This window comes from Pantherophis guttatus, chromosome 10 (genome assembly GCF_059756535.1).
Source record: "Pantherophis guttatus breed Tessera chromosome 10, ASM5975653v1, whole genome shotgun sequence".
In the NCBI taxonomy this organism is placed as follows: domain Eukaryota; kingdom Metazoa; phylum Chordata; class Lepidosauria; order Squamata; family Colubridae; genus Pantherophis; species Pantherophis guttatus.
In genome coordinates, this window is record NC_142072.1 from 17,168,619 (window position 1) to 17,189,010 (window position 20,392).

Sequence of the window (20,392 nt, forward strand, 5' to 3'; positions counted from 1 at the left end):
TAGTTTAACTACTCCATTCACACCCACTTCTAGGTTGAGAGAAGAGAAATTGATATCTCATCAGATGGTGTTATCTTCAGCAGTGAAGAAAAAGATTGTAAGGCAAACCAGTCAAAATATATTGAATGGATGTGAAGCAAAGAGATGACATTAAGAGAAATGCATGGTTTTATAATGGTTGAAGTAGGCCAACTTTTTCATGCTGCTCTGTACAGGGACAAGAGCAAGAACATGGATCAAGATAGCAAGCAGAAACAGCTAAAACTGGGAACATGAGGCAGATAGTATATTGAAAGAATGACATAGATATCAAGGGTTTACTACTGTAGAGTATACAAATAAACAGTATCAACAGAACAATGAAGAGATAATTGTTTAAAGAGGATCACTATATCACAGATTAAAGATTGAAAGAGATGGAAGGAATAAGGCTGAACATGGAGGAATTATGCTGGGTGGAATTTGAATATGAGAAGTTGATCAGTGGAAGAATTCCACAATGGAGAGACTGAACACAGAACTATTCTTTCTTGGTGGACAAGTTCAAAAGAATGTTCAAGGCAAACCCATTGGTAAAGATCAAAGGAAGAGACAAATAAAATATGGAAAGTGGATGAGTCAGAAAAAATTTCAACATGTCTATTGCAATCACCATTTCACAGATATAGTGCAATAACAATTTGTGTAGGCTTAAGTGTTGCAGAGAAATTGATATGCTTTCAGTGTGGGTTTCCCTGGCAGTTCACCATGGATGATCCGTTCTCATGCTTTTCAAAATAGTTCCTTCATTTTTAGTTTATTCAGTACAAGAAATCAGGTTAGAAGAAAAGGATCATTACAGGTAATCTGCATAGGTCTCCTTTTCCCTATCTGGGCAGCATACATCTGTTGAATGAAATATTTACTCCAAAGAACAGTTGTCTCCTCCAAAATTTACTCCCCTTCTCATCATTTCAATGAAGGGACTTAGCTACCTTTGTTTTTCTTAATCTTATGCTTCCAGATATGTTGAATGATATTTCTCAGTGGCAGTGTTAACTGTATCTGAATACCGCTGGATGGCCTTGATTGGGCATACTAGGATTTCATTACTACCTAAACATTTTTGGGCAGGAATGCAGAGACTTGGAAGAACACAACATGGAAAACCAGGCTACAAAAATCCTTCAGAGAAACATCCCAAAACTCAGAAGGGAAAGCAATATAGCTGAAAAAATCCCCACTATGTTGGCCTTGGGTACCACACTAGAAGTTTGCCTGACTTCTTGTTCCAACTCATATTGTGATTTAGATTTTTTTTTTTCAAATGAAAAGAGACATTAAATGTGATACTGGAATGCTACATGCCTTTACACACGGCAGGAGAGAAAGTTGAACACCTTTCATATGCACTGTCTCCGACATTCTTGGCATCACCTGGCAGAACAAAGTTCCAAATAGTGCAGTCTTGGAACGTGCTGGAATTTCTAGCATGTATACACTATTGAAACAGCGACGTCTACGCTGGCTTGGGCATGTCATGAGAATGGCTGATGGTCGGATTCTGAAAGATCTCCTGTATGGAGAATTAGTGTAGGGAAAGCGCCTCAGAGGGAGACCACAGCTGCAATGTAAGGATATCTGCAAGAGGGACCTAGAGGCCCTGGGAATGGACATTAACAACTGGGAAACCTTGACCTCCGATCATTCAGCTTGGAAGCTAATGATTGCCTTCTCCAATTTGAAGAGACACTTGTTCGGCAGCCTGAGGCAAAGAGGCAGTCCCAGAACCAGGGAAGTCTGGGGGTTGGGCAGGGGACAGAATGTATCTGCCCTCAGTATGGAAGGGATTGCCACTCTCGAATTGGCCTTTTTAGTCACACTAGATGCTGTTTTAGGACCTCTTTCCAGAGCACGATACCATAGTCTCTTGAGACTGAAGGATGCCAATGCAATGGAATGCTACAAAGTGAAGTATCTTTTCCTAATGTCATCTCTTGTTTCTTCTAATGACCCCACAGGCATTCTCAGAAAACAAAACTGGTAGGTTCTTTTGTTTGGAAATATTACTACTTGCCCAGAAACCAAAACTATATATTGCAGAGATTCCTGAAGGGCCAAAGGGGATAAGGCGAGTGTCAACCAGTAAATGGGTGCTTGTAGTTGGCCATGTCCTTGTGTCAACAATTTTTGGGAACGTGCTTGCCTTTCTCTCATGGAAACCATAAGGTGACAGCACATGCAAAATGCTCTCAAAATTGATCAAAGCCCCAGATGTGGGAATTTCTATAAATGTATTAAAGATATTTTTCTTTTCCTCCCTCAGATATTGTGGTCAATGTAGAGTGAGAGTAATCCTTGGAGAAAGGATCATGACAATGAGATTCAGGATGCTATATTCCATGGATGTTTTCTTGTAAGTAAATAAGTTTTAATGTTGTAGCTGTGTGCCATAACAATATAATATAGCTTTAAATGCAATAAAACAAAATCAATAAAATTAATAAAGATGTACAAAGAGGTGTAAACAAAATAAAAGTCAGGGCTATGATTGAGAATTTAAATGTTTCTTTCTAAATTTACATTGTAACAAAGCAGAAGTAGAAACTTTTGCTTTTCTTTGTTTTGAAAGAAACAATCCTTTCATACCCGGCCCCGCATCCTGTCAGAACCTATCCTTCCATCCCTCCGCCCATCATCTATTCTCAATTGTCAGTACCATCTCCCCCACTATCCATCTCCCACCATCCATTACAACTGATGAAGCTTCTTGCATAGGAAGTGAAATGTCTTCTTCCTCAAAAAACTCAGTCCAGTTGCTTTTAAAAATAATTTAAAAAAAAAAACACCTTTGAGAAAAGCAAAATTAGCAACATGATTACTGCATGAATGGAAGTATCACAGTGAAAGTGGTTGATTGATTAACAACAGATCCCATCTCCCCCCATCCTATTCACGCCTTCCCCATCTTTTAATTGGGCTTTTGGATTTATATTTTTAATTTATATAGTTTTATTTTTTATAATTGTAAGCCACCCAGAGTTACCTTGAGAAAAGATGGGTATCCTTTATATTTTAAACAAATAAATTAATTAAAAGCTGGAAAAGCATCTGCAAGAAGACCTCTTCTTATGATAATGCATCAAGATAAAATGTGTCTACTAACTTGAAGTAAGCACCAAACGAGACATATTTTTCACACATGAAAGAGGAGTGGAGGCATCTTGCCCTTCCTGTGATCCCAACTGGAAATCTGGGAAGATGTCATTCAGTGCCTCAAGTTCTCATGGATCTCAAATTAAACCTACTTGGCCTTTATCCAAGATGCTGATAACCACAATATTCTGGTGGCTATCACACCTGCTCTCCAGATAGCACATGGAATCTCCATTCCTAGATCATATCTGTGAGATAGCGCCTATCTTTTCAAAATTCTGACTTAGCTTCAGTATGTTTCTGGGAGCGTCCTTGCATGCTGTTAATCTTACAACATTTAGAGTTATATATGGACATGTAAGCACAGGTTGCAGAATTTCCAACCCAGTGTCACATTAGTTCCCAGGGAATTATCAAACCAACTGTCCCCTTAATAGTGTTATTAAATAGATTAGCGAAAGGAGCCCAAATATTAAAAACATTCTCCCATTGCATTCTTGTGATGATAGAAATGAGTGGAAGAGCTAATGAAGAGAACTATTAATTTGGTAGAGTAGCCAATAATTCCTGAATAGAAAACAGAAAAATGTGTGTTAGCTAGTCTACTTTCCTAACTGAAATAACCCAATTTGTTCAAGCTTGGGGATGAAAGAAAATTGAGCCAAACTATATCTAAATTCACAGATGACTAATCACTGTGCTAGAAAACACAAGGCCTTTATATTATTGTTAGCTTACTGCATTTGAAATGATTGGAGTGATGTATAGGGAATGAGCGAGAAAGTGTAGAGCAGGGTTCCTCCAAATTTGGCAACTTTAAGATGTGTGGACTTCAACTTTCAGAATTCTGCAATCAACATTCTCTTTGTGGCATAGAGAATAAGGTTGTTGCATTGTCCTTTACTGCACTGAACATAAGAAAGATACAGGTTGCTTTTCCTTGAAGAGGTCCCCCTCAGAAGCTGAATTCATATCACATGCTAGGTTATAATGTGTCTTATTTGATTTTTAGTTCAATGTGTTGTGTGTACTCAGTCTTTGTGTTTCCTGAATTATGACTAACAAGATCAATTGTGGTTTCTTCTATAACATACAGTCTTGGAAACTGTGGCTTAATTGTATCAACCCATTCAGTGTCAGAAGTAGAAGGCATAGTATGGAAGTGTGTAGTCTGACGTTTCAGGGCTCATACATTAATGAAAAAAAAACCCCAGGGATCGCCATGCATCTCCAAAAATTGTTATCAAATTGTGATTTTTCTTTTTTCCCACTTTTATGTTAATGTTATAAAGGTTGATACAGTGTATGATTTCAATGCAGATTTCAATGGAACAATGTTTATATGATTAAAATTATTACCATTCCATTATTTAGCTGAAGGTATTAAAAATAAAAAAGTAAAGTAAAAAAAATCAGTATTAATTGCAATTTGGGATGTCAATATTACAAGCATAAGATTATTTAACTTTTCATCCAAAATTGAGTATAACATAAAAAGAACCACTGCAATTCTTATCAAATTATTGGTTATATAATAATATCAGTCTTGAACTAATGATTAAATATTAAGATGTCTATTACATTGTTATATGTTATGTATATGTTGATATGTTGATAAAAGTAAATAAAAGATCATTGAAGCAAATTAAATAGAAGTTAAAATAACTAAAAAGGAGGGGGGGAGAAAAAAGGAAATAATAGTAAAAATTATTGTTTTGTGACTCCCCCCTTTCTATACACTTGCTAATTTGCTATATTTGTAAGTACTATTTAGGCTTTAAAAGCCAGACTGTAAGTGCCTTTACCATGCTGCATAATGGGTTGTATGTATGGAATACTCTTTAAATTATGAAATTATTAATAACTAGCTGGACGCCTGTGTTTCGCTACGAAACAACGTGATCGGGCATGATCAATTGACACTTAAAGCCTGAAACTTAATGTAGAACATGTAACTCCGTAGTATCAGAGCGTGTTAATATAAGGCAACTGGCAGTTGGAACACAGAGGGAGAGGGAATAGAATGTTCCAGCCTGCAGGCCGGATGAGTCACGCGCTGGCCACGCCCATGCCGGTTTAGCGAAGGGGTAGCATCAGAGCGTGTTAATATAAGGCAACCAGTAGTTGGAACAGAGTTATTTTCAGGTGGGGAGGGGGAGTAGAATGTCTAACTCCTTAGCATCAGAGCGTATGAATATAATACTGTATATATATATATATATGAAATACTAATATCTGACGGTCATTTCGAAAAATCCTTTCTTAGCAAGCACCTAGAAGCCAAGATGAATACACGTGCCAAATTTCAAGTTTGTAGGCTTTACCATTCTGGAGATTTCGTGATGAGTGAGTGGCATTTGGCTTTTATATATATAGATGAGGAAAAGATAATGGAGAAAACAAAAAGGTGGGTGCATTTTCAAATGCAATTTGAACCTAGGACAGTAAAACATACAGAGAAGGTGTATAATGAAAGGCTTTTGCAATCATGAAAGTGGGTGGGAGGTGGGGTATTAGAAAAGCCGGTTCTTCCCACAGGTTTCCAATCAACCCTGTAAAGGAACCTGAATAGCATCTTGTGAACAAGGCCTGTTTTTCAAGCCATTTCTTTTAGGGCAGGAAATCTATTACATTAGATTGATGAGGTGGATAAAATGTTGCCTGGAAGCAGAGGTCCCCCTGTCCCTACCATAGGGTGACTTTGAGCCAGTCACAAGCTTTTAGCAGAGCCTGTCTCATAAATATGGACACATGGATATATACAGAATACGCACAATGAGAGATCTAACTGATGAAAATAACAGTTTTATTGTGTGCTAAGGGAAAAGAGAGACAGAAATGGCAAAAATTGGGAATTTATATGTTTCACATAAAGCTTTAGCTGGGATAAAGAATATTTTTAGACCATCTAAAAACACAGAACATTCAACTCTGCTATGATGTAGGGGGGAAAAATAGGAAACTCTACTCATCCATATGTTGTCATTTTATTCATTTTGCACTAATTTGCCCATTGTAACTTTCAGTGCCTCCTCACCAAATTATATGTGATTTTTCACAACCAGATTTTTGTACAAGCTAGTCTTAAAAACTAATAGCATCTTGGTTCTGTAAAAGTTATTTTAGTAAGAGCAGTAAAAACCAATGAATGTGATGTAGCAGGAAGGTGAGGGAATTAACTTCCCTACTATTGGTCTAATACAGTTCTGTTGATTACATCTGCATTTTAAAAAGAGTCACAAAGTGCAGGCATTGGGGCCTACTGTAGAAAGGTAAAAAGAAATAAAAACAATACCCCAGTCAAGGAACTACAATGCAGACAAACAAGCTAACTGAAAAAACAGCCTAAAATGAAATGAAAGAATTGCTAAGAATACTCCCACCAACACTGACAGGGCAAGCCACTAAGATATAAAATAAGAGCAAACCCCACTTTCTTCTAGCATTGATGTTGTTATCTAGTTGGGTAATGAAATGTCTGCAAGAAAACCACCAAGCTCAGAAAGCACCGAGGACCCCACAGCTCAACCCTGAACTACAGATATTCTCTTCTATTGGTAAAAAGTTTAGAAAGGAAGTCATATTGTTTTAAAAACCCATAGAATAATAAACGATTTTAAAAAATAGACTGTAAGAAAAAGCAGGAGATGAAACCAGAAATGGCAGTTCATTGGTTTTTCAGAGGGAAAATACCCTGGGCTTGATGTGGTTTGGGTTGCTTTGCTGGCCTTCACGTAAGATATGGGGCACAGGATATGTGGTTAATGCTGAAGGCATTGCAAACATGAATGGGAGGTCTGCCATTCAATTTGCTTTGCAGTTCAAATGCTCAGTAGGTTTTGGGGGGCAGATGCATATATATTAACAGATAAACAGTAAAGAGAGTCATTATGGTGTAATGATTAAGGTGTCAGGCTAGAAACTGGGAGATTGAGCCTTGCCTTAGGCACAAAGCTAGCTGGGTATCCTGAGGTCAGTCACTCTCCCTCGGCTCTAGGAAGAAGAAGGCAAGAGCAAATCATTTCTGAAATCTTGCCAAAAAAACTGGAGGGACTTGTGGGAAAGGAAACTGCTGCAGGAATCCTGACTCTCCGGAGAAGGGCGGCATATAAATCAAATTAAAAAAAAAAAGGAATAAGATGAAAGATATAAGAGAGTGATAGCAAGCCAGGATGTACAAATCTGGCAGAATTTCACTTCATCTCAAGAATCAATTTAGATAGCTCAATCAATTCATGCTTTCAAACTTGATTTAGAAATCTACATGGAATCAAAGTGGATTTCCAAGTTAATTTGAAAAAAAAAACCCACCCATTATATAGAAGCATAGAAAGCATCAAACCAAGTCTGAATCTTTCTGAGTAGATTTGGCCCTATCCAAAATTTGAACTGAATATTTAATCTCAGACCAGGGGTGAAATGCTCCCGGTTTGGACCGGATCGCCCGATCCGGTAGTGATGATGGCGGGTGGTTCGGAGAACCAGTAGCAAAAATCCCTGCCCAGCCCCCATGCCCAGCTGAGCCGCACGATCATCAGAGGCTTTTTTTTTTTACTTTTAAAAGCATTTTTTCTTCGGCTGAAAAAATGCTTTTAAAAGTAAAAAAAAAAAAAAAGCCTCTGATGATCGTGCGGCTCAACTGGGATCGTCAGAGCCTTTTAAAAGCATTTTTTCTACAACCTCTTCGAAGAACCGGGAGCATTTCACCCCGGTATGAAACAGAAAGAATTTAAAGCAGGATACAGAAGAGTTGATCATTCATGTTAAAAATTAAAGTTTAAAATGTCACCAAACATTTGCCAATTCTGAGCAAATAAAACATGTTTTAATCCACCACTGGAAAGAAACAATGCTACCGTGTTTCTCTGAAAATAAGACTCTGTCTTATATTTTTTTGAAACTTGAAATAAGTGCTTGGCCTTATTGCCATGCGCTCAAAAGCCCAATTGGGCTTATTATCAGGGGATGTTTTATTTTGGGGGAAACAGGGTAGTGACACAGAGAAGGTGACATAGAAAGTCCCATCTTTTATAACCATCTGCCTATCTCAGAAAATGGTAAGACATAAGCAGGTATCTCCCTCTAACCTCAAGTGTCAAGTTACTGCAGATTAAACAGCAACAGCTCTACAAATGTTTGAATGCGTTGGTAAGAGCTCTCCTACAAAAGTACAACTGTTCATCGACAAGAGTGCCAATTTTGTATGGAGGCTAAGCTAAGCAAGCAGAGGGAGTCATCTTGGTGAAAGTGTACTGTTTTCTCCAGAAAGATAGTTTCTACCTGAGCAGTCCTAACCAAACACAGTTTTCCTCTTCCAGTTGATCAACGTTGAGGTTGAAATTGAAGTCAGTTATGGTACTGAAGGCCTAGAACGGAGCAGGAGAGCAGCCAGTTGATGGGCCCTTACTGGCAGTACACTTCCTAGCTGGATGGGTAGATGTAGCCTCTGATACAGGCAGGGCATTGGTTCAGATTCGGGTGTTCATGAAGAAGCTGGGTGAATGGATAAAGCCAATACCCACAGGGCTTCTCCCCTAAGTGCTGTCGTAGATGGGTTTTGAGTTTGCTGATACTGTTGAAATGTTTGTAGCAGACCTGGCAGGGAGGCAAGATTCATTTTAGTTAGCAATATTGGCACATTGTAGAATACCGTGGATCATAGAAACTATTCTCTGCTTACGTTCTAAAACAGTGTTTCTCAATCTTGACAGCTTTAAGATGTGTAGACTTCAACTGGCTGAAGAATTCTGGGAGTTGAAGTCCACAGGTCTTAAAGTTGCCAAAGTTGAGCAACACTGTTTTAAAAGACATGCCTTGGCTCATAATAACCTTTAGGTTTGTTTCTTGCTTTTTTCTTCAAAAGATCACCATGTTGGTGAAATGGTTGGCTTCTGGTAAGAATTCCTTCTTTAATGAGATCCAGAAAGATGGCTCCGGAATCAGACACCCTGAATAAAATCTTACTGGTAGGAATCTGCCCAGTAGGAATGGCCTAAAAGCTTCTCAAATCAAGCATGAGAAGAACCAGTTAGGAGTTCTCTGCTCTGATTGGCTGGCATTTTGATGAGGAAAATGATACCTACCAGGCATTGATGTGGTTTCTTGCCCGAATGCACCAGATGATGTTTCTGCAGGTGAGCCAACTGGGTGAAACATTTTTTACAGATCTGACACTGAAAAGGTTTCTCACCGCTATGCACTCTCAGATGAACCTGTAAGGGATAGAATAATAAAAAGGGATTACTTGCAAAAGGATGGTAATAAGGCTGCCAAATCCTGACTGCTTCTGTGAATGTTTATATGAATGGGAAAATCTCAAAATGAAAGATTTGCTAATCATAAAATTGGTCTGGTAAAAACAATTGGTTTTCCACTTCTTTCTTCTGAGATTTTTTCCCCCAATTTCTTACTGTAGTCCAGAGGTTTGCCAATTTTTTCAGGCCACAGAACCTGGGTTTATTTATTTATTTCAGACCTCCTGATCAAAAGGCAATATTTTTTGATCAGGAAATCTAAAAATAAGCTGCATTCAAGTTTTTCTTTTTGCCCTTACCCAGGATTGTTTAAAAAACTTTGGGCTAGCCTGTAGCCCCACTTTTTCCTGCTGATCTGCCATTTTATTTATTAAATCCAATCTGGTTTAGATTGAATATAAATCTTCTCCTATAGTTAAGATTAACTTCACCCACTAATCAGCAGGAACTAAATAGGACAGACTTTCTCAATGTATGTCTGATTTCACATCCTCTGATTTACAATGGCTATGATGGCTGGGGATGGTTACATTCTGAAGTGTATCATGATCCCAAAGCATCTTTCTTTCTCTCTCTCTCTCTCTCTCTCTCTTTCTTTCTTTCTTTCTTTCTTTCTTTCTTTCTTTCTTTCTTTCTTTCTTTCTTTCTTTCTTTCTTTCTTTCTCATTCATTCATTCATTCATTCATTCAATTTCTATAGCTGCCCAACTCAATCAAGTGACTGAGCAGCTTACAGTTCTAAAATTATAAAGCAATTCATCTTGGTTGAATGAAGAAATCCCTTCTTCTTAAATGAACTAAAAATGGAACGACTAACTAAGAACCTAATAGCCAATGATTTGCAGGGCAAGGCCTCTTGCATAACCTACACAATGGTGGCAGTATATGAGGTCTGTTTGTAATATTCACCATGGTGCAAACAACACCTTCTTATCTATAATTTTGTGTGTGTCATAGGGCAGATCCATACTTTCTGCTTGACCCATTTCCATTGTGAAGAAAAGGGTCTGTATTAGTGATAAAGGATACGTGGGAATGGTATGTATGCAGACATCTGGGTAAAATGGAGTTAAGAAGGAACAGTTACGAAAAGAAAAAGGCAAGCACTGAGAGATCAGTCCAGATAGGAAAACTTAACTTTCTTGTAAGAGTGGGAAGGACAAAAACAGGGAACCAACCAATCTCGTAAAAGTTGTATTCTGATTGGAGCTTCAGCCCAGCCCAGTTGCCAATTCACTAATCTAGACTGGAATTTCTGAAGTTAGGTTAAGAAACATTCAGGAGTAGCATGAGAGATAAACAACTTAGGCTGCAATGTGGAACTACTCAGAATCATTCCGCCCAGTCATTAACACACTGGATATACCTTCAGATTGGAAAGCTGCCCAAAGTTTTTAGCACAGACATTGCACTCATATCTAATTTTGCCATTCTTCCTGTTCAAGGGGTGTGACTTGGATTTGTTGCCTTCCTTTGATGTTGAGGAATAGTTTTTTGGAGTACTGAGGTTCACAGGCTCATGTTGATACAAAGTTGGAGAAGCAGCTTTCAGCTGTTGACTTCTCAAGCCATGAAGAATGGTTGGATTCTCATAATTACAACCCAGAAGTGAAAATGTTCCCCCATAGAAAGAGAACAGATTTGGAGATTTTTTAGCATTGTATTTTACTTGAGTCAAGATAGGAAGATAGACATTATGATATATACTGGGATATAGAGGTTGTTTTTCCATGCTATCCTGGGAAGATGAACTTTGAGGTTTAATTTTCCTTGAATTGGTTAGTGATGGATCTGATGGGAAGCTGAGATCCTGAGAAATCATTTCAGATTTGGGGTAATGGGCAGTAGTGGTGCTGCAGATACGACAATAGGCATTGGGCATTTTGCCCATGTAATGACATTCTGAATAGGATGAATACTTGTTGCAAATATTATGTTCCATCTGTGGTGAAGTCATTGAGTTGCATGGACTAAATCCATGATGACATTGATTTTCTCTTCCCATATTTCTCTCTCCTGGGAGACCAAGCATCTCTTCTGCAAATTCAGACATGGATTCTGTGCAGGAAGTCTTAAGCTTCATAGGCTGTTTTTCAACTCTGTGAAAGACATCTGTCATAGGTTTTATGTTTTTGTGGCCTGTTATCTTCCTTGATGGCACATCCTGTTCAACATTTTCTTCTTCACCTTCCCTTTTGTCTTTCATTGTGATAACTGTGCATTTTTTGTTATCTTTGGAGTTAATCTGCGGTGAATGAGAGGCCACCTCAAATGAAGGTTCTGTCAGAAGATTTTTCAAGTTTAGACATTCTGTAAAGGAAGAATCAAAGTTACTTTTTACTAGTCTCACTTTGACTGACAATCAGATCTCTATCTCTATCTGTCCTTGAGATGTTGTAAAACATTCTCCAAAATTTTTAAAACTCTTAAAAGGAGAAAAAGACAGCTACTCCTTTATTTTCTTTTTTAGTAAATAACAAATAATATAAAATAAATTAGCTTTGATTACTGTTTCTTCTAGGGAAAACAACTATAGTGGATTATAGGAAATACTTCTTTTTTCTAATTTGCTCATTACGTTCTATTTTCTTCTCTTTGTCCAATTGCTCTTGCTGGAATGCATTTTATTTTAAGAAGTAGATAGACCCCAAACACAAACCTATGACTATATAAATTAGTAAAATGAATGTGATCTACATAGAATAGTATACTGTAATATAACACAGGAACAAATCAAAAACAGTAACTGTGAAGGAAACAAAGAATACAAGCAATAGTTTTCTCTTAACTACCTATTAAAATATAAAACATATATACCAGTGACAGCTAACCTTTTTGGCATTGAGTGCTGAAACTGGAGCGCACACATGCTGGAGTACCGGAACCCGAAAGAGGGCAGCTGGCCAGTGTGCATCCGCTCAGTGGCCAGCTGCTCTTCTGGGTTCCATCGCACACATGCTCACTGGACAGCTGGTCTTCACACGACTGAACCCGGAAGAGCAGCTAGTGATGGCAAGCGTACCCACAGAGAGAGCCATAGGTTCGCCATTACAGATATATACAAACATATATCTATATAACATATTACCAAGACTTTAAGCATTCAGCATTTCAGAAAAAAATAGAAAGTATTTTATAAATGAAGCATACTATATAGTAATGTTCAATTTCTAAATTTCTGTTACCTTTGATTAATCTAGTACAAGAAGCAGATTAAATACTGTACTGAGAATTGAACATATATTGGTAGTTTATTCTTTTAAAATTAATGGTTACTGTGACTTTCTTGATGTTGGCAACTACAGTTTCCATCACCATAGCCATGTAGGCTGAAGCTCATAGGAATTTGAATCCAACAGTACTTGAAAGTCCTCCATCCACAACTATCTTTAAAATAGCCTCTGCTTTTAGTTTTGTGGGGTTCTAAGTCTGCAACCGCATAAAGTGTAAGCTTGGGACTCCAGAGGAAAAAAAACAAAGCTAAATTTAAGACAAAAAGCCACTATCATGGCAAGCTTTAAAGAATATTACGGGTCTGGATGGGGAGGAACAGGCTCAAGCTCAACCCTTCCAAGACTGAGTGGCTGTGGCTCCCGGCATCCCGATATAGTCAGTTGACTCCATCACTGACTATTGGGGGCGAGTCATTGGCCCCCACAGAGAGGGCTCGCAATCTGGGAGTCCTCCTGGATATGCAGCTGTCCTTGGAGGAACATCTGACGGCTGTAACCAGGGGGACCTTTTGTCAGGTTCGCCTGATTCGCCAGTTGCGGCCCTTTCTTGATCGGGATTCCCTGTGCACAGTCACTCATGCCCTCGTCACCTCTCGCCTTGACTACTGCAACGCTCTCTACATGGGGCTCCCCTTGAGGAGCACCCGGAGGCTCCAGCTGGTCCAGAACGCAGCAGCGCGGGTAGTGACGGGAGCAGCATGGCGCTCCCATGTAACACCGCTCCTGCGCGAGCTGCACTGGCTCCCAGTTGTCTTCCGGGTGCGCTTCAAGGTGTTGGTTATCACCTTTAAAGCGCTCCATGGCATAGGGCCTAGCTATCTGCGAGACCGCCTGCTGCTACCGACGACCTCCCAGCGACCCGTGCGCTCCCACAGAGAGGGCCTCCTCGGGGTGCCATCAGCCAAACAATGCAGGCTGGTGACCCCCAGGGGGAGGGCCTTCTCTGTGGGGGCACCTACCCTCTGGAATCAGCTCCCCCCAGAGATAAGGAGAATCCAAGACCTCAGTGCCTTCCGTCGCGCCCTTAAAACCCATTTATTTAAACAAGCCGGGCTGGCTTAAGATGAAATTTTTAACTGTTTTTAAATGTTTTAAACGTTTTTAATTGGTAAATGAGTTTTAATTGGGCCAAATTTATATATCTTTTAATTGTTTTTAATATTTGTTCTGCATGTTTTTTAATCTGGCTGTACACCGCCCTGAGTCCTTAGGGAGAAGGGCGGTATAGAAATCCAATATAAAATAAATAAAATAAAATAAAATATTCCTTCTTCAATGGAAATAATCTAACCAAAGGTGATTTGAAAGCAAGAAAATATGATCAGGGGTCTACTGCACATAGCTGGTAGATACTATTAAGATTTTTTTCTCCATTCAATTGTGTCCAATTCTCAGATACTGCCTGACAACTTTTATTGGCAAGGTTTTTCAAAAGTGGCTTGCCATTGCCTCCTTCCTAGAGTTGAGAGAAAGTGATTGGCCCAAGGTCACTCAGCTGGCTTTGTGCCTAAGGCAGTGGCAGTTAAACCCTGTCAGGCAGGACTAGAACCCAGTTTCATCTATCCTGAAGCTTTAACCATTACATCAGACTGGCTGGCTGTAATCAATTGCAATTAAATTATCTCTATATAATTAATTATGAGTTAAATTGCAATTATAGCTATAATTATAATTATAAACAAGATACCGGTATTATAAATTTATATGGGTTCTTCCCAGATAATTCTAGGAACTGTAATAAATCCACAGGTTGTGTAGACTTACTCATAGAGCAGGGCTGAGATTCTGTGGCTATTCATATGTTGCTGGACTAGATCTCTTGCTTTCTACATTATTGGCCATATTAATGGACTGCTAAGTTGCGGTTTCGCAGCCTTTGGAAATGCACAGGTTTCCTACCCCATCCATCTTGAATAGCAGAATGTTTGTTTGACTCAATATGTAAGAAAGGTAGGTCTTCCCTCTCCATCTGACTGAAAATGGACTGCCTATTGGATGGGGAACAAGGCTGTTTTTGCCAGAATTCTTGTTCTTCAAGAACAGATTCATTCTCACCTGGCTCAGGTGTAAGTTCCCTTGGATACAAGTACTGTAAATGCCTGGATTCCCCATGAGTAGGACAAACCAAAAGTTCCATCCCTGCTAAGATGGGAGTTATAGTATAGAAAAAGATCTCCAGGTTGTGCTGGCAGGCTATCAGGTTCTGAGCATGATAGGTGGGAGCTGGATTCACGTAGCACATCCAGTTACTGAAAAAAGGGTCACTCACATCAACAAAGTGGTGAAGTTTTCCTTCTGCAGAAAAAACCTGAGCAAGAAAGAGAACAGAGAATGAGTGACGTATTAGGAAATCTTTCTTCAAACTGATTTGTCAGAGTGCGCATAGTGTGACTATTTTGAGACAACCCAGGAGCAAAATACAGTAAACAGAGGTTTGTCTTTCAAATAGTGGTTTATCTACAAGGAATATATACATACATATACTAGGCAAAGTCAGGCAATCATCAACTATAGCACGAAAGCACACATGGAGAGAGAGAAGCCCTAACAGAGCCTCTCTTATAATACTGTCTCTTAAAGTGCTAACAGTCAAATAACCCTGCTGACTCATTACTACCATTGTATCAGCTTTACAGCATTATGGCAGCTGGTCAGCTCTTAAATTATTTCCCTAACATGATTCTTTTTTTTAAATTGGAATCTGACACAATGCAATACTTATTGCAAATATTGTTCGTTAAATGCTATGTTTGGAAGTCAGTGTTTCACAACCTCAGTCAAGATTTTTATGGATCCTGGCCACTTATGAAATTCAAATTTGCATGACATACCATTGTTTAAAGCAGGGCTATCAAATTCAATTTCATTGAGGGCCGCATCAGGGTTGTATTTGACCTTGGGGGCCAGGGTGGGTATGGTCAGAGTGGGCGTGGCCAGCTTGACGTCACTTGTGTTCAGAGCTCCTGTGGTGGATCTCTGTGCTCTGCCAGCAAAAACAACCTCCTGCAACCCTTTGCCAGCAAAAATGGAGCTTGGGAGTGCAGCCTGTGGCCCTTGCAAGCTCCGTTTTTGGTTGCGACGGCTTCTGCAACTGTCTGCCAGCGAAAACGGAGCTTAGGAGGACCGCACGCAGCCCTCCCAAGCTCCGTTTTTGCTGGCAGAGGCACCGCAGGCCGGTCCTTTACTGTTTCCAGGGCAGCCCCGCGGGCCAGATCTAACCACCCCGTGGGCCAGATCTGGCACCCAGGCCTTGAGTTTGACACTCTTGGTTTAAAGAAAGACACACAACTTTGTTTATTTACATGATATAACATCTTGCTATATAACTTGTTTCAGGATAACTATTCTTTTGGTCAGAGCATTGTATGTTAAACCCTATAGTTCACGGGTGTCAAATTTGATCACATCACATGATGTATTGCGACGTATCGTGACTTTTTTTGCCTTTGCGGAGCTGGGGTGGGAGTGGCTTGTGCATGATGCATCTGGCTCACGGGCTGCCAGTTTGACCCCTCTGCTATAGTTGTTTTACCTGGGCTGAAAGAGAACCATTTTCCAATGATCAATACTTACCCTCCAAAAGTATTTCCGGTCCACATGATTGGGAATATTTTCTCTGGTGTAGATCTTCCCAGTCAGTGGACCAAAGTATGTACCTTCAGGAATGTACTCTTTGCTGATCACAGCTTTTATCTGAAAAAAAATTGAATTGGTCAGCACAGTGAAGGCTTGCTCCATCTTTTCATATTCTTCCTTGTACATTATTTGAGAAAGCAGAAAAGCATTTCAAGATAGCATATTCTGTATGCAGCTTTTTGAAGCAGTGATGCAAGTACAAATAGGTAAAGTCAGTTCTCACGAATGAAGGCAAATAGACGTGTTCCAGAATAATGTTGCAAGATCCAATCTGGGTCAGTCACCAGGACCAGAGGTTTAGTTTTCAGAGCTTTTGGACTCGTGCTGGAGCCCATCCTCAGGGAACCTCTCTCTCTCACCAAAATGTGGTGGGAAGTCCTGCAAAGTCAGATCTTCCTCTCTCTCTCTGTCTGTCTCTTCCCCCACTAACCTCCGGCTAGGTGGCAGCACTTAGCTGATTTTACATGATTTTGGCTGACTTCCAAGAGCTAAACAAAGTTGAATCTGATTAAATAAATATTGTAAAAGATCACCAGAAAATCTCAGGGATTTTCTCAGCTAAACTGAGAAATGGAAAAATGTTTAGGAAGAAAACATTGGCAAGCCTGTTTCTATATAGGAAGTGAACTGTATGGATATATAGGTGAAGTCACAGGCAGTCAAGACCAACAGCAAGATTTTTCTCTGTGCTTGTATACATGCGTGTGCACATATCCAATTTTTTTTTACTACCGGTTCTGTGGGCGTGGCTTGGTGGGCATGGTGTGGCTTGGTGGGCGTGGCAGGGGAAGGATACTGCAAAATCCTCATTCCCTCCCCACTCCTGGGAGAAGGATATTGCAAAATCTCCATTCCCACCCCACTGGGGCCAGTCAGAGGTGGCATTTGCTGGCTCTCCCAACTACTCAAAATTTTCGCTACCGGTTCTCCAGAACCTGTCAGAACCTGCTGGATTTCACCCCTGACACACAGGTATTACATACACTCATGGTTTTTATGAAAGATAATCTGAGCTCATGTACATATAAAAGAATCATAGACATGAGTTGCACCTCTGATCCTTGCTGGATTCCTTGCAGACATACTGCTTCTTCTTTTAATTGAAGTTATGAAAATCTGCTAAAATTCTGAAGTGAGGTAAAGGTGGCTGTGGAGAATTCTGATTTCTACAATAGTCATTCTAATAAATATTTATGATTTGATTTCTTTTATGAGGAATCCAATTATAAAGATGTATAAACTTTACATATTGCTTTTGGGAATAAAGGAGCAAACAAATATTCTGGCCCTAAAGAATTACCTGGAAAACAAAGATATATATATTTTTTATGAATGTTCACTCTTACTTAAGAGCACAGAGATAGGTTGAGCTGAGAGTGAATCAATGACTGGGTTTCGCCACTAATAGCTGTTTGATATGCATCTAGAACAGGGCTGTCAAATTCAATTTCATTAAGGGCCATATCAGGGTTGTGTTTGACCTCGGGGGGCCGGGGTGGGCATGACCAGCTTGACATCACTCGTGTCGGGGGTGCTTGTGGTGGCCCGAGCACTCTGCCAGGGAAAATGGGCTCCTAAGTTTCATTTCCGGCTGCGGCAGCCTCCTGCAACCCTCTGCCAGCGAATGCGGCCCTCCCGAGTTCCGTTTTCACTGGCAGAGGCACCACGGGCCAGTCCTTCACTGTTTCCAGGGTGGCCCTGTGGGCCAGATCTACTGTATTTTTCAGAGTATAAGACGCTCCAGACTATAAGACACACCTACCTTTTTTGGTGAGGAAAACAAGAAAAATAAATCTGCCTCTGCCTCCCAGGAATTTTGCTTCATTGCAGCAAACAGCAAACAGCCTGCTTTACTTTCATTTTCGTTTTCAGCATAGCTTGATTGGCACAAGAAAAAAAAAATCTCCCAGCAATTTACCTCCTTGCAGCAAGCAGCAGAGGCCTGCGCAGCAATAGGCAATAGCAATCCCTGCAGCCTGAAACAGCTGAGTGTCAGGAGGCCGATCCAACAGACAATCAACTTGTGCTAATTAGGCTGGGCTGAAATGGGCTGTTTCTTCTTGCTGCTTGCTGCAAGGAGGTAAATTGCTGGGAGGCAGAGGCCAAAGGGTGGGGGCCAGTGGGTGGGCGGGGCTACATTCGGTGTATAAGACGCACCCAAATTTTCACCCCCTTTTAGGGGGGAAAAAGGTACATCATATACTCCAAAAAATACGGTAAGCACCCCATGGGCCGCAACCGGCCCCCAGGCCTTGAGTTTGACACCCCTGATTTAGAATATGCAAAAGCAGGTCAGATTTTTTTTTCTATACAATACCAGCTTCCTTCTCATATACTTTGGTGGGAAGAAATTAATGTTCCTGCTGCTTCATAAAAACCCTAGAGGCTTGCCATCACTATGCTATTAGGAATCCTTCTTTATTGATGCATACTTAGGTGGTATCAGTTAAAAAAGTATCTGCATACAAAGAGGAACCTAGATATTAAAGGAGAGCTGGTTAATTTACTAGGGATTTCCTATTAATGTTGTGGATCTGTGCTAAACCTGTAGCCATTCAGAGCTGTGAGAAGGATGGGAGTGGGGACGCATTGGCTTTCAGATTACTTGTAATGAAAGTGTTATAAAGAGTTATTTATTTGTTATAAAGAAACAAACATGATAAAAGCTAGCAGCGGTGCGGATTAGAGAGGCTGTATTGTGTGATCTGGGAGTTGTCTAGATGTGGAGAAAATTTATCAATAGTAGTTAAAGGAGGATGAGAATGTGTAATTGTGCACAGTTGAACCAATGGAATCAATGAATTAAATGGTCTCTTGGGAGAGAAAATACTAGTAGTACCTTGTTGTTGCTGTCATGCTTGAAGTCCAGATTGACGGGTAAAGAAACTTGAGCTGGGGGATGGATGGAGTATGGCCCATAAAACTGGTCCTTCACAACATAGGTGCATCGCTCCTGAAAAGCAAACTCCCTCCAGGGGATCCTGATTGCCTCCTTCATTCTTCTCTCAGTCCAGCTACCATATGGAGAGCAGAACCTGGAGCAACATTTGTGGGAAGAATAGAAGAACGCATAGTTGAATCCTTGGAATGAGAGGAATAACGACCCTTTCATCATGTGTCTAGTTTTGTTCACCAATATTGATGGTTCAAATTATTATGTAAAAGATTGGAAAAATAACATATCATCAGAATCCATTACCAATGTTTGTTTTTGTAATCCCAGTTAGAATGGGCATAACGAGGAAGGGATATAAACCTCAGAGTGAGAAAATCAAAAGGAGAGCCTTTGAAAGGAGAGAAAGGAAAATAGAAAATAAAAAGTAAGGATGCTATCTTCCAAAATGTATATTGCACTGTCTGGTGATGGAGAAGATTTTAGATTTTAGATTCAATGGTCCCCCTTTACATGATAGTTTATACTACATTATTTTCTCTAAAATGTGGTAAACCAACCCTGCTATGTTTAGATGCTATATATGCTTATTGAACTTGGTCCTATTTTGTCTCCAAGTCCTATCCTATTTTAGTAATAGGTTGCCTTTGCTTGTTCTGTTACATGTACATTCAGAAGGTGTATCTAAATGATATCATGATATGAAATATATCGGTGTATTGATCAGTAAATGTTTCCACGGTCTCTTTTCTTATGGATAACAATGGTCACTTGTGTTTATTAGTAATAGTTCTTTCCTATATTGAGAGTGCTTTTGGGGTGACAATATATGACTTTCTGAGGTTAAAGCGTTAACTTCTTGCTATCTATCAATACCATACCATCCTATTAAAATATGCATCCACACTGAAATTTTAATTTATATAATTCTGCGCAAACATATGTGTTCTTGATTGTTTGATAACTTTTATCATGTTATGATTAAGGGGAATTTAAGAACTAAAACAATTGGCATTTATTAACTTTCTGTAATTAATATAGGCTCCTTTTCATAAATTTGGACTAAATACATGAGCAGAATTGTAAATCCCTTTGATAATTTAAATAATATTAATTAATCTGCATAATTGCCCAGATAATGGAGATATAGAGGGCTATAATGGATTACTGTTTACTGGAATCTCAAAACCATAGTCTAGGTTGTTAAATTGAAAATCCTACCACTGCCTTGTATTTAATTC

The 20,392-nt window shown here is 39.6% G+C and overlaps 2 protein-coding genes across 9 annotated transcripts in view; one reads left to right on the plus strand and one right to left on the minus strand.

Annotated features, from left to right (window-relative positions):
- LIN28A (lin-28 RNA binding posttranscriptional regulator A) overlaps positions 1 to 20,392 on the plus strand; it is a 105,258-nt gene that overhangs the window by 2,509 nt on the left and 82,357 nt on the right. For 6 of the 8 annotated variants that reach the window (XR_009622529.2, XR_009622532.2, XR_009622527.2 and 3 more), the window contains exon 2: positions 2,306 to 2,395. Coding sequence is in view for 1 of the 8 variants with exons in the window: in XM_034413548.3 (XP_034269439.1) it covers positions 2,386 to 2,395 (10 nt within the window). In the remaining 7 variants the exon portion in view is untranslated. Of the gene's footprint in view, positions 1 to 2,305; positions 2,396 to 19,267; positions 19,429 to 19,481; positions 19,875 to 20,392 lie in introns of those variants that run through there. The other 2 variants (XR_009622528.2, XR_009622530.2) reach the window with 2 other exon arrangements.
- Positions 7,763 to 19,271, minus strand: ZNF683 (zinc finger protein 683). Its single transcript, XM_034413542.3, has 6 exons — positions 19,098 to 19,271; positions 16,196 to 16,315; positions 14,678 to 14,930; positions 10,756 to 11,699; positions 9,219 to 9,347; positions 7,763 to 8,730 (listed from the first exon to the last, which is right to left on the minus strand). The coding sequence occupies exons 1-6, from the start codon at positions 19,254 to 19,256 to the stop codon at positions 8,557 to 8,559; spliced, it is 1,779 nt and encodes a 592-aa protein (XP_034269433.2). The 5' UTR covers positions 19,257 to 19,271; the 3' UTR covers positions 7,763 to 8,556.

Coding starts and splice junctions, on each gene's coding strand:
- ZNF683 (XM_034413542.3), bottom strand. CDS start 19,256: ATGAAGGAGGCAATCAGGATCCCCTGGAGGGAGTTTGCTTTTCAGGAG. Junction 11,700..14,677: donor GGAACTTACACCTGAGCCAG/GTGAGAATGAAT, acceptor CTTCCTTTACAG/AATGTCTAAACTTGAAAAAT. Junction 8,731..9,218: donor AGAAACCACATCAATGCCTG/GTAGGTATCATT, acceptor CCTCCCTGCCAG/GTCTGCTACAAACATTTCAA.